The sequence below is a fragment of the Fundulus heteroclitus genome, chromosome 7 (assembly GCF_011125445.2).
Source record: "Fundulus heteroclitus isolate FHET01 chromosome 7, MU-UCD_Fhet_4.1, whole genome shotgun sequence".
Taxonomy (NCBI): domain Eukaryota; kingdom Metazoa; phylum Chordata; class Actinopteri; order Cyprinodontiformes; family Fundulidae; genus Fundulus; species Fundulus heteroclitus.
The window spans coordinates 39,292,779-39,310,200 of record NC_046367.1 but is presented as its reverse complement, the minus strand read 5'-3'; the positions used below and the strand labels follow the sequence as shown (position 1 = coordinate 39,310,200).

The 17,422-nt window shown below is 44.9% G+C and overlaps 1 protein-coding gene across 1 annotated transcript in view; it reads right to left on the bottom strand.

The window, feature by feature from the left end:
• Nucleotides 1-381: 381 nt before the first annotated feature.
• Nucleotides 382-17,422, bottom strand: part of LOC105937031 (dynein, axonemal, heavy chain 7) — a 98,483-nt gene continuing 81,442 nt past the window's right edge. Inside the window, 12 exon segments of the mRNA XM_036139622.1 lie at nucleotides 382-690; nucleotides 3,105-3,208; nucleotides 3,538-3,715; nucleotides 7,133-7,285; nucleotides 10,664-10,894; nucleotides 13,578-13,715; nucleotides 15,499-15,684; nucleotides 16,107-16,268; nucleotides 16,350-16,550; nucleotides 16,642-16,803; nucleotides 16,880-17,056; nucleotides 17,140-17,232. Of these exon segments, the coding sequence (XP_035995515.1) occupies nucleotides 484-690; nucleotides 3,105-3,208; nucleotides 3,538-3,715; nucleotides 7,133-7,285; nucleotides 10,664-10,894; nucleotides 13,578-13,715; nucleotides 15,499-15,684; nucleotides 16,107-16,268; nucleotides 16,350-16,550; nucleotides 16,642-16,803; nucleotides 16,880-17,056; nucleotides 17,140-17,232 (1,992 nt within the window). The 3' untranslated portion in view covers nucleotides 382-483.

Here is a 17,422-nt window from a genome sequence, read left to right as displayed (position 1 = left end):
ATGTGAAGCATCAATGGGTCGGTCTCCGCCTGGCAGATCGGAGGTCTGGTCTGTTGAGGTGAATTAAAAGCTGAGCTTTAAGGCAAAGCTCTTAATTTACCGGTCCATCTACCTTCTGAAGTCTGGATCATGACCAAATGATCCCAGATGAGGATAAATCCAGGGGGCCTGGAGCATCTCCAACTAGAAGGATGCTCTAGGGAAGACCCAGAACCTGCTGGAGGGACTATACTAGATTTCCCTCATGGCCGTGGCCCGCTAGGGAACCCCAGGATCTGCTGGGATGTGAGGATGTAATATCTGGGTTTCCTTCCTCTGTTACAGCTGTAACCCCACCTTGGATCAGGACAGTGAATGAATGGATGGATCTGCATCATGTGATTATCTGATCGTATTGGATTTATTGTGTTTCTGACCCTATGCAGACAAACTGCAGACTGTCGGTCTTTTTATTTCCATTTTGCCACTGAATCAAAGCTGCAGCTACGAGCTGAGCTGGCAGAGCAGAGCGACTCCTCTTCTGATCCAGTGCTCGGCGGGGACGTCCGAGTTCAGCGTCATTGCGATGACGTAGTTGGTGGAGTGTCCGGTGGTGGACAGGGTGCCTCGCCGCTCGCTCGTCTTGTAGACGGGGGCCAGGTAGCACATCCTCTGAGGAACATCCTGTCGCTTCAGGGGCTTCAGCCACATCTGCGGGACAGAAGAAGAAGACGTGAGGCTTTCCTCTCTGATTGGCTGCCTGCTTGCAGCCTGAGGAACCGAACGGCAGGACCGGTGACTCTGGGTCCGGATGCCGCAGCAGGAACTAACCTGAATCTCTTTGTTATCCAAACACAAACAAATTGGAACGTTGGGGACGTGAACTTGTAAAAGCACGAAGCCCCTGGAGTTATTATCAACTTCTGCTTATGCAAAAGGGATAAACTGGGCCAATAAAAAAAAAAGATCTTAGAATAAAACAAAAGCAGTTTGTTGAGCTGCAGCCTGAGCAGAACCAAGCATGGCTGCAGAGCGGGGGCCTCGGTGCACATTTGCATTTCAAAGACGCTTTTTGTTGTGCTCTTCCTCTCCCACACAAATAATAAACACATTTTAATGAAGTTCTGTTCTTGTTAAAACCCATTCTGTTAATAAGCTGCCATGAAGTGCCTGAATATTTAACAAGTGAGCCTGGTGCATTATTCATGTGCAGCGAAAGGAGAGACGAAAGAAGTTCTCAGCTTCTTTCCATCTTTGTCGCTGGGCTCTCATGATCAGGCTGGGAGCAAAGCTGAGCTTCAGCTGCAAAGACTCCAGAGAACCAGGAGCAGAGAGCGCTGCACATCCAGCCTCAGCACCGGGTGGTGGGGGTCCTCATTCCAGCACCCAGAGACATTTCCAGGAGCAGCTTTATGCTACAGTATCCAGGATAATACAACAAGGAGGATTTAACTGGTTTCTGCTGTAAGCTGCAGATTCAATACAATAAAACTGCAACATAAACACCGCACTGACGCGTCCAGTCTCACCACAGCATGTCAAGGTAATATATATTATGCATCAAAAGGAAAGTTAAAACAGATTCCTGGTGTTGACGCTCTGGTTCTGTCCCAAGCTGGGCCGATTCTCCTCACGGCGTTTTCCTGAAGGAAGCCAAACATGGCGATGGGAGGAGGAAGCTGGTCTCTCCTGCTGACCTGCAGGCTGTGGATTTCACATCCACTCATCGCAAAACAGAAATGATTTAGTTTTATTTTTCATTTTCTATTTGAACCGTTTCTGTGTGGATTTTATATGACCTACACAGACATACCACCCTTTCAGCTAATCTGTTAATAAGTTGAGCCGGAGGTCCTCTTAACCTAAAAAGTCTGCTATCCGCTGGTTCACTCAGGATGAATGAAAAGAGCTAAACAAAAATCTAAGAAGGAGAACTGTAGACTCACACAGGTTGGGAAGGCGTGTCGGAGGCATATCTGAACAACAGCAGACACCAAGATCATCAGTTTTCTTCTGGACTAAAGCTTCAAAGGCTGAGCTGTTTGGTCACAATGACCAGAGGCATTTTTGGAGGAGCCAGTGAGGGTGGAGGCATCATGCTGTGGGACTACCTCCAAATTATTTAGCTTAAATCTACAGCTGGATGGTCGAACAGGACAATAACCCAAAACAAACAACCAAACTAGTTTTGAAATGTAAAAATGAGGCTAGCCTGAAGCTTCTGGAAGCTCCAACCTCAACCCAACATTAACCTTTGGGGAAAACGATAAACTCTGTGGTTGGTAGCCATTATCCGGCCTCTGACAGACATTTGACCAACCAGTTGGGTCAATTTTACCCGGGGTGGATGTAGATATTTGACCCTGGATCTATAATTCTGACCCTGTGAGGAAGATGTACAATGAATTCATGGTGCTGCCAATTCTTGCTGTAAAAATCACAGAAAGGCTCAAATTAATCTTTAAAGGACTCCAAACTGTCAGCAAATATCCAGCTGAACAATTTGTGTTTAATTCGGCCTTCTAGGAGCTTTAAAAGGAGGATATTGATTCTCTGTAAAGGTAAACAGGCTGGTTTTGATCTGTGTTCTCCAATTAACAACCACTACACTGCAAAAATTTAAAATTTTCTTAAAATATGTATATTTTTCCTTGATTTGAGCAGCTAAATAAGACTAATTGCCAATGGAATGAGACTTTCTATCCCTAAAATAAGATAATTAGACACCCTGCACTTGAAATAAGATGGAGATGAATTGTTCTCATTTTAAGTGTAAAAATCTCATTCCATTGGCAAATAGTCTGATTTACCAGCTCAAATCAATGAAAAATACACTAATTTCAAGAGGATTTTACCTATTTTTAGTTCCCTTTTTGCAGTGTATTCTGTACTAATTCAGAGGTTCTGCCCCCCGAACCAAACCAGCTCAACCAAAAACTGATTTTTTTTCTTAGGAAAGTGATTTTAGTTTGCTGATCGTGACTGAGGTCAGAAACAAGACGAACACCAGGACAGGGATCAGCCCTCAGAAGGTTTCTAAGAAGGAGAACTGAAGATTTACACCAGATTACCAGCTGCCCTCTGGAGGAAGGACAGGTGTGTGTGTGTGTGTGTCGGCGCCTCACCACCGGCATGGCGTCGTGCAGCACTTTGGGGAAGGACTCGGCCAGAAGTTTGGTGTCCCTGTCCCAGCGAGCGCCGTCCAGGAACAGACCTCTGACGTAAACACCTGAGGGCAGAGAGGTCAGCGGTTCAGAGCTAAAACCGTCAGCACGCCACATGCAGCCGGTGTGGCGGCATCACAACGTCACCGTGGGACCTGCAGTTAGCCTGATGTGGGCCCAGCGGGGGGATGATTGAGGATGAACTTTCTCACAGCTGAGCTGCATGTAAAAAGGTTTTCCTTTAGCTTCCCAATGAACTCAGAGACTCAGCCTGATGTCACCTGCTTGATTCTCTTAGTCTCGTTTAGCTTTTGTTTCTAAGTCTCCGTTTTTCATGTTGTTTTATTGTAAAAGAAAACCTTAAGCTGCAGCCTTTCTCTACACAGTGCCCTACCGTCCTCTGGGGGGTCGGGGTATTGACCCTCGTCCTGGACCTGGAAGTCAAAGCCCAGCAGGTCGATGGGAATGGTGTGCTTCCTGGCATAGTTCTGCTGGCTGCCTGTGAGGAAGGCCTGGGTGAAGAAGAAGCCTGATATCCAGAACACGGCAGGCGTGCCCTCATCGTACCAGTCCTGAACACACAGGGAGACAAGATGCAGTCAGACCAGCAGAACATACGAGATGGACTGGTAATCACGTTAGTACTGGTCAGACTGGATTTAAGGCCTTGAGCTGATCCACTCAGAACTGTTTCTGATCTGATCTGATAGGAAACGGTGAACTCAGCGTCTTGTTCAGGACACCCGTTTGCTGATGACACAAAGCCCGATTCAAGTCAATCATCAGAAGGGATGGACATCAGCAACAATGACGGGATCCACACTATTACACCAGCAGCACCAGTCTGATACCAGGCAGCATGGATCCAGAGTCTTATGTCCTTCACGCCTAATTCTGACCCGACCATCTGAATGATGCCCAGGTTACTGTTCTGGTGAGTCTGTGTGAACTGCAGCCTCGGTTTCCTGCTCCAAGCAGCGTTTTACTGCCCTGACTTGAAGGGAAACGGTAAAGCTGACAGCCAGTCAGGCCTTCTGCTGCTGCAGCTCTGCTGCTTCAAGGTTTTCAATTCAATTCAATTTTATTTATATAGCACCAATTCATGAAACATGTCATCTCAAGGCACTTTACAAAGTCAAGTTCAATCATAGTATACAGATTGGTCAAAAATGTTCCTATATAAGGAAACCAGTTGATTGCATCAAAGTCCCGACAAGCAGCATTCACTCCTCCTGAAAGAGCGTAGAGCCACAGGGAGAGTCGTCTGCATTGTTGATGGCTTTGCTGCAATCCCTCATACTGAGCAAGCATGAAGCGACAGTGGGAAGAAAAACTCCCCATTAACGGGAAGGAAAACCTCCAGCAGAACCGGGCTCAGTATGAACGGTCATCTGCCTCGACCGACTGGGGTTACAGAAGACAGAGCAGAGACACAACAAGAGAGACAAACAAGCACAGAAGCACACATTGATCTAGTAATCTGTTCTACATTAGATGGTAGTAGCGGATGAGCCGTCTTCTCTGGATGATGTCACAGTTAACAGAACGCCAGACCAGGTGTACCTACTATGAAAGAAAAAAGAGAGAGAGCAGAAAGTTAAAGCAGAAAATGACAACACATAATGCATAATTGAAGAACAGTAGAACTCTATAGAGTGAGAAAATTAGATCCTGATATCCTCCAGCAGCCTAAGCCTATAGCAGCAGAACTATAAAGGTAGCTCAGGGTAACATGAGCCACTGTAGTTATAAGTTTGTCAAAAAGGAAAGCTTTAAGATTAGTCTTAAAAGTAGACAGGATGTCTGCCTCACGGACCAAAACTGGGAGTTGACTTGTTACGGGTTCAGAGAAAGGATTCACAGCTTGTAGACCTTAGAGCTCCTGCTGCCTTTCTATCATCTACAACCAGACTGCTCTCCTCTGACCTCTGACCTCCCCCCACTCAGTCTGGTACCGACAGCCATGCTACGTTTGAATCCCTATAGAACCTCGTGCTGATTTGCTTTAAACTTCACATGTAGATGGTAAAATGCTTTGAGCTGCCGTCTTGCTACATTGTGACTAGATTTAGTCACATTTATGCATCTAACAGCGTCTCATTTATGTGATGCTATTAGCGGTAAAAGGCTAATGAACATGTAATTAACAAAGACGGCAGTGAGTGTGTGCAGCGTGTTTTGGACTGAAGGGGGTGTACTTTAAAGTCCACTTCACCATCCTGGTGCCGTTGTCTCTAATCTGACCGTCTGAGGATGAAAGTTTGGTGCTCTTTACAGACGACGAAAAAGCCTCAAACTACTCATCATTTCTCTGGACTTTCCGTTCAGAAACCAAACGTTTAGTATTTTAATGTGTTTTGAGTTTCACTTCTTCTGGATTTAGAAGTTTTCCCTCAACACCTTACAATCATTTGTATTTCAGCGGGTTAATAAAGTGATGACTGACTTCCCAAAGGTGATTATTGTGTACCTGTTGGTGGCTGAACGCTGCTACCTCTGAATAAAGCAGGGCAAACATGAAGGCAAAGTTACCATATATTCGTCATATGACAGGTGGCTGTTTAATGACCGTGTGGCAGACTCCACGGCTTCTCTCCACGCAGGAAAAATGTTTATCTCTGCAACAAACCTTCTTAAAGAGCCATCCTAGTCTTTCAGTTTGTCTCCTTGTATTCTCGTCAGTATTTATGCTTCAACTAGGACATGTTGTGCAAAATCCACTTTTTTGGAGTGATTTTTAAAGATTTTGTAGTCCAAGCTGAAGGATGCCAAAGCTACGTCATTACAACGTCCTCCAGCAGACTACAAAAATGGCCGACCATGGTGGAGTGAAATGCCTCCTTTGGGGGTAAATTAACGAGGAATTCAGACCAAAGGGTTGCAGTTCAACTTTATATTGACCACAACTGAATGATTTCAATGTGAAAAGGAAGAACTGAAAAGCATGAGATGTCCCCTTTAATGGGTGTTTTATTGGAGGCCTGTCAAAGGAGAATTTCTGTCACTTTTATGAGAGACTATAAAGTCCAGCTGGTTGTTTTTCTGTTCATAGCATGGACCTGACACAGAACCAGTGTGATACTTCTGCACCATTCATTTAATCCAGCTACAGGATGTCTAGTCTTCTTCTAATCGCTCTTTGGGAATCAGTTTGTTGAAGCAAAAATTAAATGTAAAGTCTGCCAAACTGTGTCCCTCAGATGGATGGATGGATAAAAGGTAAAAACTACAGGATCACAAATATTTCAATAGTCTGGTTCTTTGGATGAAAAGTATGAAGGAAAAAGCATCTATTGTCCTCATCATGTGGACGTGAAACGAGTTTCCGTAAAGAGCAGTGATGAGTTGGATATTAAAAAACCTCCAACTCTGGTTTAAAATCCACCTCAGACCGTCAGAGGAGCGGATCTCAGGAGCTCCTGAGTCTTGCACCAGAGCTCAGGGACAGGAACCCGTTATGAACCGTCTCAGTCAGCTGAGGCAGACGGATCCTGTTGTTCGCATCGTTCCTCATGTTCCTGGCAGCTGGTCCGTCTGAGGTAAGAAGCTCGTGACTCTGCAGGTCAGCCGGTCAGGAGTCACGCACACACAGGATTCCTTTCATCGGGAGCAGGGAGCGTTTCTGCTGTGGGAATCAACCAAACTGCCTGGTGAACCAGCTCAACCTCAGTCATGTGGCTCCCTGTACTCGCTCCCAGTTTTCAGACGGCTGCGGGCGCTACAGTACATCGCCGTGCCCCAGGAAGTGAGCGGTTTTATAACGGCTCATGTGGTGCATCCTGAGGCCTCATGTGACCAGGCATCTATAAACTATAAAAATAAAACAACATTATTTCCAGAGACGAATCACAGAGCTCTACCGGTTCATTCATACTAAAACAACCCTGAGGTGATCTGCTCATGCTGACATCAACACCCGCAGGCTCGCCCTCCTATAGGAGCAGCCTTTACGTTGACAGCCTGCAGATACTCGCTAAGCGTTCGGCCACCTGTAAGAACTTGAGTCGCTGCAGGAAGTCGTTGACGTAGCTTCCTAGCGGTTTCAGGCTGGGGTAGGACTTCTTCATCCACATGCCGGGGATACGGCCCTTCAGGATGCTGCTGACTACTTCCTCCAGCTCCGCTGACATCACCACCAGACCCTGCAGCACGCACACACATATATATGAGCATGCACAGTTCAGCTGAGCGGTCTCCCTCCACTCATCAGGAAATGTAATGGTTTATTTTAATGTTTTACTTCTAGGGCAGAATGCTGATTATTATTGAAGAACCAAAGTTTCAATTTGTGCAGCTCCACTTATTTTGGGTGTATTGCGTCACAGCTAAGTTGCAACCAAGGGAGAACCGAGGCCTCCCATGACCTGGAGACTGGAGCTTTGTGTTAGAGTCAGTGTCCACAGTGAACCGGTTTACCATCATCATGGAGTCTGCAGACGTCCAAATGGACCAAACAGATTCTGTAGAGACGATGGAGCTGTGAGGTCACAGCATCAACGTGTCTGCAGGAGTCAGACTAAGGCTTTAAAACCTGGGGAAGTTGCACCATGTGTGCTGGCAGCACGGTGCTGCGGCGCTGTGTTGCATGAAGTGGAAGGAATATTGGAGAATGAGGACATGACTCCAAATTCAACTTTACCTGAAATCACCTGGTGTCAGTGGGGAAAGGTACCAGCTGACACTGGTGGGTCTCAGACCAAAAGTGGATTTCTAGCCCATTTTTAGCGGGTCATGGAGGAAAAAATGTCAAGAAAAGAATCAGTGTTATGTTGTCATAAACACTTTCTGCAGTAGTTGGGGAAGAAACACAAATGTACAGCAACAGAAAATAGAACGAGGCAAACTCCACACCAGAGACCTTATAATAATAATAATAATAATAATAATAATAATAATAATAATAATTATTATTATTATTATTATTATTATTATTATTATTATTATTTAATGGCAGATTGCAACCATGATTTTTAGGAGCATATCGCCATCTACCATATCATTGGATCTAATTCATGTATCATGAATCATATCCAATGTGAAGTAAACTGTATAAAATAAATAAATAAATAAATAAATAACTTAAATATTATAAAATATTCCTATATTTTTAAGATCCTGCATAACAGCTTTCTGTGTTTCCTTTATCCTCTCTCCTGTTGTTCCTGTTAACCCTTTAAGATTCCATTTCCTTCCTATCTGTCTTGTCTTTTGTTTTAATCTCATCCTTTCTTCATAATGTTTCCTACAATGCAGTAATATATATGTTCTACACTTTCTGTTCACCTGAGACCAGGTAACACTAACAGGGGGGGGTGGAGCATGGCAGGCTCAGTGGAAGGAGGAGCTGCAGCAGCAGAGAGCAAGAAGGGGATCCTGTAAGGTTTCCTCAGAACTCCCTGCTGCAGCTTTAAGGCGTCATATCTTTACTGTTGTCCCATGAAAAGAGATGTTAAAATCTTAAAAAAAAAAAAAAGGGCTGTCGTTACTTTATGAAGGACAGATCATAAATCCACTAATAATCCATTGCATTTTTCTACAACATAGAAAAATGTGGATAATAATATTAATACAAATATTCCATCGGTCAAATATAAGAGAAGATAAAGTTGTTCCTCAGACAGGAAACATGTTGGCTTGGTAAATATAACAAAGAAACTTTTCGCATTTAAACCTGAAGATAAACTTTCTGATGACATCATGATGGCTCAGTTAACAACTCGCACATATCACATGTTGCTTAATGAATCGTCTGTTATGGAAGCTTGAAATCTTTAATTTGCAGCTTTTGGCTTTCAGAGACATTTTGATTATCTGGAAGAAAGCAAACAAAAGGCCTGATTAAAATGACGATTCGCATTAAATTAGCGAAGCACATGAGCAGCTGTCAGTTCTGAGTGATTTCTGAACAACATGCTGATTATAATCACAGATGCTGAAATATTCACACAGTAATGAATGATGCAATCCAACCAAAATCAGCACATAATAACCCGACGGGACAAACAAGCAAACCTGATGAGGATTGTTCACCTTTCATTCCCTGCAGGACAGACGCTAAGTGATATTAGCAGAGCGACGACCATGAGCCTGACTTTATTTACTGTTTATTAGTTATTAATACACTTTATAATATGTTTTATAATAGACTAAATTTTTTCTAAGACTGGTGCTCTGTAATCAGAGACAAAAATGATAAACTGAAAAAACATTATAATCATTTTCCTTTTTTACATTTAGGTAGATTTTTTCACACTGGGCCATAAATCTCTCCATAATTTCTCTTCCCTACATATTATTGTGCTGTTTGCATTTCGTTTGCTACAGTTATTTTTCATTTAAGCTCCTGAATAATTATATTTTTTCACTGATTTGCCACTTTTTAAAATGGATAAATGGATAAACGTAAGAGATGTTCTTACTTCCTCTAACCCGGGGGTGTCCGGACTTTTCAGCCTGTCAAGTCAAAAGCACTCGAGGGCCAAAAAAATAAATAACATTTTCAAACATTTAATGGGATTTTTTTTCTGCTCTGCAAAATATGAGAATTTTAAATAAACAAATTAGCCTTTTTAAATAAATTAATTACAATCAGATTTTGATGCAACAAAGTCTGCCTTTGAGTAGCCTAACCTAACCTGAGTTCCTAACATTGAATTTAACATTCATTGTTCTCCACGGCGTCTCCAGACTCCTGCTTTCATCTGTGAAGAGCTCAGAGCACCAGTGGAGAATGAACCAATCTTGGCGTTCTCTGGTAAATGCCAAACGTCCTGCATGGTGTTGGGCTTTGAGCAGAACCCCCACATGTGGACTTCAGGCCCTCATATCTCCCTCATGGAGTCTGTTTCTGATCATTTGAGCAGACTCAGGCTCATTTTCAGGCTCTGGCAGCGCTCCTCCTCTTCCTCCTTAAACAAAGAACCACTCTTTCATGGGGGGGGGGTTCCTGCTAATTGCCTCTAGTTTCCACCTGTTGTTTATTCCATTTGACAGCAGCAGGTGAAATTGATTGTCAATCAGTGGACAGCTTGATATCACAGAAGTGTGATTGACTTGGAGTTACATTGTGTTTGTTGTTTAAGTGTTCCCTTTATTTTTTAAGCAGTGTATTTTTTAGTAAAACATGTTTCCTGCTCCCCCCCCCCCCCACCACTGCTGTCTCTGTTGAAGTGACAGGAAGCTGTGGATGAGTGAATGTGTTCCTGGTGTGATTTCTGAGGCGGTTTCCAGCATTTTGCCTGTTATCAGTCGGCAGAAGTGCGGAAATAATGAGGAAATTTTGGTTTTGTGTTTCACAAATTTAAAATCAATGATATTTAATAATTTGGACCCACTTTTTATATAAAATGGCTTTGATGGAATTGAGGAATCTTGGTCTTATACGGGTGTCATAACTTTCTAAGCACTAAAGATTCCAGATAAATGCGGCGGCACCAGGTCCAACACGCTGAAGCCGACCCCTCACAGGAGAGATGAAACCTTACGGACGTCTCCGCTGCAGAGACCCCGTGTGCACGTACCTTAATGGCCTTCTGGATGTTGATGCAGGAGCTGCGGATGGTGCTGAGCAGGTTGTTGAAGCGGCCCATCTCCTGCACCAGCACAGTGTTCATGCTCTGCTCGTAGCTGGTGGGAAAGCGCCTCAGCGCGGCCTCCAAGTCAAAGTCTGCTGGCAGCTTGCTCAGGATATCAGCTGCCACTTCAAACACCATGTCGTCGGAGGATTTGCCGTCTCCGCCTGCAGAGCGGGACTGATGAGGGACACAAAGCGGCGATCAGAAGATGGAGGCTTCTCATTAAAATGACAGCTCACGGCTTTTTGGGGGAAAAGATAATTTGCCGCCTCTCCCGTGTCACATCGTGCGTTCCTTTGCTGAGGCTCTGCGCTCGTTCTCAGCCGATCTATCTCTTATTTAATCATGTTGATGATGACTGATTTAAACTTAGACATCTCAAAGGGAGCAGTTTGACAGCAGACATGTTTTGGTCTCCTTCTTAATTCTAACCCGGTATTCTTTATTTGCAGACAGCAGCCGGAGCCGCAGCTCCGGCAGAAAGATAATGTTAGGATCTAATCATACAGCGGGAGCTGAAAGGCTTCACATTTTCCGTCCAATTTCTCCCACACGCCAATTTGACACACTCTCATCAACGATTCTGAAGCTCATTCATGCTGATAATTATTCACTCCTATCTGTGATTCTTCCGCTTTCCTCTCACTCCAACTTGCTCCATTCACCTACATGATGTTCAGCCAGCGGTAATGGATAATCATTGGCTAATGGTGGCGGGTTACAGTAGGAGAATGATAAATAGCTGCCTCATTCCGGTTTAAGTGTGTCCCTGTTTATCGATCATTGAGACTGATGAGAGCGTATTAGATGCTAATGAAGTCCACACATGACTGACGCCAATATTAATCTTGCTGAAAGGAATTAATAGGAATAAATCCCAGCTCTAAATTTAACTTTAAATGCAGGAGTCACGATGCGTGCGGAGATAATTGTCTATTTATCTGTTGCACCCAAAGTCTGAAGCTTTGCAAATAAACTGCCGCTGTGTGTGCAGAGCTGAGAAACACACGCACACACACAGGTCTGTGACTGAAAATACAGGAATGTAGATATAAATCGGTTTGAACTGTGTAGGAGCAGCAGCGCTTCTTTCATCTTCACGTTGGCGTTGATGTGAAATCCTTTAGATTAGATTTGAAGGCGTGAGCCACAATAAGCTAGCCCAGAGTAACTGTTCAAAGCGTCCATATCACCGTGTGGGATCACACGGATCAGACCGGAGCCGCTGGGAGTCGCATCGTCTCACTCAAGAGAAGGCTGTATGTTGGGGAGGGAAATATTTTTTTAGTACGTCTCTGTATGTACAGCTGAGATATGTATGTTTAATTCATGGTGCGACGTATGTTTGTTTGGCGTTAGGAGTGCAGAGGAAATGATGCATACAGTTCCTGTCAGACGTTCCCATCCAGCAGAGTTACTTAAAACTCCTGTCATCATTCTGGATGGATATCTGACCCCTCGTCTTGGTTTAATTGGTAGATCTCATAACGGCGGGCCCTTACAGAAAGTTTAATAGCGGTCTGCTCTACCCACTCCCACCCAGTTCAGACGTGTGTTTGAGACTCCAGTTCCACCATCTGACCCAGACTGATTCCCTTTAGATGAAGGAGATTGGTTAGGATGTTGAGGATCAGCCCTGGAACCAGCGAGGATGTCCACAGTGAAACCAGGTTAACATGGACTGAGAGAGTGAAGGCCAACATCCACACTCTGAAGGTGACCAAATGACAAGAAGCATGTCTGGAGGATTTAAACATAGGGAGACTGTAGCATTGTGCTGTGGGTCTGTTTCACAGCTAGAAGTTCTGATGCGCTGCTCCAAGCTGGAATAATTAAGATTAAGATGGACTTCCTACAAATCCATCCAAATCTTTAAACTCCACCTTTAAGTCAACAGTGTGGTGTTCCGTCATTCCCAGAGTAAAAGCTGGTTCTGCAGGAAGCTTTCCAGCTTCTGGAGTCGCCACCCTAAAGCTTCAGCCTCAGCCGTGCTTAGACGGTAAGAGCAATGATTACAGTCAAATGATTGTTACTAATTATTTGATCGGATATTAGTGAGATAATATCTGAGCCTGTATGTATAGTTTGATCCTGTGTGGATCAGAGAAAATCCCCAATAAATAAAATGTTTGCCCCCAGTTGTTGTTGTTAATCATTGCAGCTGTGAGCCCTCAGTCCTTGACGTGGTTGTCTCAGGTTCGAGTCCCGACCCAGAAACCTTTGCTGCATGTCCTTCTCTCTTCACCCATTTCCTGTTCAGCAAAGATCAAACAGAGGCCACTAGAGACACAAAATAATAATTATAACGGCTTTCCGGTGGTGCAGTTGGTAGCAAGGAGGTCTCAGGTTCAAATGTCCTCCCTGTCCAAAAAAGTAGATTGTTTGGTCTCTGAATTGTCTGGAGGTAGGACAGTATGTCTCTGTGGACATGTCTCCCAATGAGCCTGGCACCAGCTCTTCCACAACCCTACATGGAAAACTTTATTTTTCTATTCAGAATTGCTTTTTCTTTTCTTTTTCTATTTCTTTTTATATCCAGAAAAAGTAACGTTTGACAGTAAATATCACATTCATGACTTAGATAAGGGAATGAAAACTAGATATGCAGACAATGTCTTTGATTTCAGCTGGAGTCTCTTTGAAACTTTTACGGTAATAAAACCTGAAAAAAAACAACATTAGAAATCAAAGAAGAAATACAGATTTTCACCTAAATGATACGATTTAAATAAACTGCGTCAGATTTCCTGCCTGTACTCAGGTGTTGTTATAATAAATAACGGCGTTGTATCAGGAAGGGTAGAAAACAACTCTGACATTTCTGAGGGCCCTGATGGCTCGTCTCTGGGCGCGGGGTTACCTGTGTGAGCAGGATGCTGTCAAACAGAAGCTGCGTCTCCGCCTGATCCTTGGCGATATCTGCGTTGGCGTTCATGCCAAAAATCTCTGGCGACGGGTTGAGGGGAAGTGACTTTGTGAACTCCAAGTAGCTGTTGTACTGAAACGGAGACGGGGGCAGAGAGCGGCGGAGCGGGGGTTAACTCAGAGAGGACATTTTAACGTAACATCAGAAAACATCTGCGGTAATAACCCTCGCCGAAAAACAACTGTGCTCCTAAGATTGCTGACATTTGTTTTAATGAATATGTAAATGGGGACTTCATGAATAAAAGATGTGATTGGAGGGGGGTGAAGTACCCCAGAACAAAATGCCAAATAAAATGGTGCTCGCCGTAGACGGCGCTGTGTTAACAGATCCATCAGCCCTCAGTGACAGAGGCTGCCTGCTGTGCCTTATTACACACATTTTTATCTGCTGATGACTTTTTAAAGGTAGCTCATCAACAGTTTGCACGAACCCTGGGTCAGGGACCATGGCTGCGTGAAAAACTTCAGAGTTTCATTGAGTTTTTAAAGCTCTGTTTACCTGCTGGTCATTAACTGCCTGCCTAACATTTCTACTCTGCACTCTTACGTCTGCCAAAGAGCTTCAGTCTCGCTTTAGACTTAAAGCCGCAGCGGCTCTGAAGATGCTGATCAAACACCAGATTTTATTGATGTCAGTAATCACACCAGGAGAAATCCTCCAAAAATGTTTTCCACCTTCAAATGCGTCATTTAACCTGAGCAATTTAACAGTAAACAAGCAAATGTGTCATAGGGGAAAATACAGCAGACATAAAAAGCTGCAGACCTGGACTAATACTTTGTTGAAGCATCTTTTTCTACATAAAAATGAGACTGAATCCTGTCAGGGCGGGCGTGAAGAGACCACCAGCTTCCCTGAAGGAGCTGCAGGAACTTCCACCGAGGGCTGATTGAGCTCTACACGTCAGTTTTATCCTCTGCGTGTCTGGATTCGGGAAATCTCCCAACACCTTGTGGAAGCAGGCGTTATGGGCTGATGAAGACAAACTTCTGCTTTGGAGACACAACACTCACTGAATTCACTGAAAGAAGCCACAGTGAAATATGGGGATGGCAGCATCATGCTCTGGGGTTACTATTCTTCAGATGTTTTTTTATAAAGGTGGATGAAAACCCAAACAGTTGCAAATACCAGTTAGTTTCAACCCTGCTGCCATCAGATTATAAAATGCTGCACTATAACTGTAACCACAACCGTAACTATAACTAATGTAATAACCAACGTCCAATAACTAATGTGCAATTCTATTTAATACACTGTGCAATAATCCTGAAAGAAGTGACTTCTGCTGCTATTACCACCCAAATATATGTCAATACACACGCGTATAAGCCACAGTGAATGTACAGAAGACATCCTCTGCCTTATTTCTTTTTCTTTCTTTTTGCTTTCTCTTACCTACTTCTTTTGATCCATGGTATAACGAGGACATACTGTGTATATATTTGATGCACCTCGTCCTACTTGACTCTTCTTTCCTATGACTGCTGATTACTGAGCCGATGAGACATGTGAATTTCTCCAATGTGAGATCAATAAAGCTTATTTTATCTTTCAACCCAAAACCTTCAGGCATCTGAAAGCAAACTTCTTTTTTCTTTTCAGCACCACTGAGATTTGGACTCATGCATCCAGAGCTGCGCCTGGATGCAACAGACCCACATGGAGCAGCTTATCTGAGCAGAGAGACCAGCTGCGATGTGACGCTAATGGATTCACAAGCTAAATAGCTCAATGGGAAGGCAGTGGTTCAGATCAGGGCTCCTCCACCCCCCCTTTTGACAACAGGTAGGTACTGCAGCAGAGACAGACAGAGGAGAGGACTTATCCTGATCTGGTTTTTCTGACTTACGTCGCCCTCTGGTGGCGCACGGTAATGCCCGCTGGCATCAAACTTATAGTCAGGGTCCTGGATAATTTGTGAGGTGTAGAAGATGGAGAGGATCGTGCGCAGGGTTCGTCTGTCCCAGTCATCGGTGACACGTCCTCCGTAGTTGCACTCTCCGGTCATGTAGCGCAGGGCATCGAACGGGACTTCCTGAAGACAAAGAAACCAACACGGCTGGCTTTACATGCAAACACAGATACGTTCTGGATCTCATTCTCTCTCTCTCTCTAGCAGAACCATCCGACTGAAACAATAGTTCAGGATAATGAAACATCCCAACAGAGTGCGAGGCTGTGACCAAGGCGGCTTTTACTTACAGATTCACCGAGGAGCGTTCGCTTACATGCTGAAAATGTCACCAGCCACAAAAAAAAAAAAAAAAGGAGAGCTCCTCAGCTCTCCATGTCTGCAGCAGCAGAACCGCGAGTGCTGGAGTGTTTGTGGAAAAATGTCAAGAGGGGCTTAGAAAACGGCTCGCCGGGGAGAATCCTTGAGAAAAGCAGGAGCTGCTTCTTTAGCTTTAACTAAAGGCTTATATGTTATAATCCACACACGCCTGTAGCTGTAGGTACCTGGTACTGTTCCAGGAACATGTGCAGCTGCTGCACAGAGATCCGTAGGTCCGTCTCATTGAACTCGTACGGGATGTTCCAGCCTAGTGGTCCAAACTTCCTTCTCTCCTGGGCCAGGGCGTGGAAGAAGCACAAGCCGTAGAGCATTTTCTTGAACACAGCCTGGAAGTCGGACAAACACAAACATGACTCAGAGAAACACCCCCCCCCTGATGGTGGAACCACACATGTAGACACACTGACCGGCTTGCTGGAGCTGTTGAAGAAGTCGGGGTCGGAGATGGGGTCCATCAGGAAAGAGCGGCCGATGTTGGAGCGCAGGCCTTTTGGAGCTTCGTTGGTCATCTTCACTCCGTTCTGGAGCACGGTCACAGGAAAGGTGGGAGAGGGGTAGCTGGTCAGCCACAGCCTGAAGTCTGGGTGGGTGGCGTCTGGGCCCAGGCCCTGCTCAGAGCCACACAGCAGGAGTCAGCTCATGCATCCAGACAGCAGTCTGAATACGATGGTGCTGGAGGGCATTGCTGGTCGGTTTTACCTCACAAACTCGCTCCAGTGTTGACATCCAGGAAGTGGCTAAGTGGCAGTTCTGCAGAACCACCCACGTGCCCTCGTTAATGCCCGTCTGAATCATATTCATGGCTATAGGACCCTGGCCTTGGCCCAGAGACAGGGAGGTGAGCTTGTTTCCAGAAAAGCCCTGAGAAATCAAACCAGCAACACATTGATGTTGCTGAAGGCTCCACAGACGCGACAGTTTGCAGGTGTGTCCATACCTTCTCATCTCCGAATTTAAGCAGCGCCGCCATGGGGTCTGAGCCGGGGGACAGGATGAAGATGAGGGGGGCGCAGCAGTGGCTGTCTGTGAAGGCCGTGCTCAGGTTGAAGGGCGGCGGCTCGATGAAGGGCTGGCCCAGGCTGCCTGAAACAAACTCCTGGACCATGGGGACGATCTGGGGAGACACGGGTACATCTTCAGCGCTCCTGGGTGTGAACCAATCAGCGCAAAGCCCCATTATTCACCAGAGAGACAGACCTTGTCGGGTCTGAGACAACGGATCACGATCATCTTCTGAAAGCGGTTCAGCTTCTCCTGCCATGCGCCTGGGAATGCCGTCTGGTGAGGGTTCTGCAAACATTCACAGCACAGACCACTCTGATATTAGGAGCATGCCTCTAAATACTCATGTATATAAGTAAAATACATGTCAAGAAGGTAACACACATATCATGTACACTGCATGCCTCAGCTCCTCCCTGTCACCAACACGCGGAGCTAAAATGTCAGCTGTCTGTGACAGAAGCGGCTATTTCACTCC